The 644-nt window shown below is 70.3% G+C and overlaps 1 protein-coding gene across 1 annotated transcript in view; it reads left to right on the top strand.

Annotated features, from left to right (window-relative positions):
* Positions 1–638, top strand: part of RBMS2 (RNA binding motif single stranded interacting protein 2) — a gene marked incomplete at its 3' end in the record, with an annotated part of 2935 nt that extends 2297 nt beyond the window's left edge. Inside the window, exons 2-3 of the mRNA XM_041477543.1 lie at positions 327–475; positions 575–638. Coding sequence (XP_041333477.1) covers positions 327–475; positions 575–638 — 213 coding nt within the window. The remainder of the gene's footprint in view (positions 1–326; positions 476–574) is intronic.
* Between the last annotated feature and the right edge of the window lie 6 nt (positions 639–644).

The following is a 644-nucleotide window of genomic DNA, read 5'->3' as shown; positions in this document are numbered from 1 at the left end:
GGGGCGAGTGGCAGGGGGCGGTGTTTTGGGGGGGGAACTTCCCACAGCCCCCCAGGATGGGCGGAGTGGGGGTGGCTCAGCAGTCCCTCCTTGTGGCGGGCAGGATTTTGGGGGGCTGCAGCAGAGCTGTGGGAGGTGCTGACCCCCTCTCCCCCCCCACCCAGCAGCCCTATGTGCCCCCGGCACAGCCCCTGGGCCCCCCCAGCCCCAGCCCTGCCGGGGGGGCCCCCGACCAGCTCAGCAAAACCAACCTCTACATCCGGGGGCTGCACCCCGGCACCACCGACCAGGACCTGGTCAAGCTCTGCCAGTCCCCCCCCCCCCAGCAGCCCTATGTGCCCCCGGCACAGCCCCTGGGCCCCCCCAGCCCCAGCCCTGCCGGGGGGGCCCCCGACCAGCTCAGCAAAACCAACCTCTACATCCGGGGGCTGCACCCCGGCACCACAGACCAGGACCTGGTCAAGCTCTGCCAGCCGTGAGTGGGGCTGGGGTCCCGCTGCCCCCTCCCCCCAGAGCCCCTCGGGTGGGCTGGGGGTCCACCGAGTGCTGACACCCCCTTTTTTCCCCCCCCCAGCTACGGGAAGATCGTCTCCACCAAAGCCATCCTGGATAAAACAACCAACAAGTGCAAAGGTTGGGGGGCA

The sequence above is a fragment of the Pyrgilauda ruficollis genome, unplaced genomic scaffold, assembly GCF_017590135.1.
Source record: "Pyrgilauda ruficollis isolate IOZ18807 unplaced genomic scaffold, ASM1759013v1 scaffold403, whole genome shotgun sequence".
NCBI lineage: Eukaryota > Metazoa > Chordata > Aves > Passeriformes > Passeridae > Pyrgilauda > Pyrgilauda ruficollis.
The sequence above is the reverse complement of the archived record's forward strand: the minus strand, read 5'-3'. Positions and strand labels throughout refer to the sequence as shown.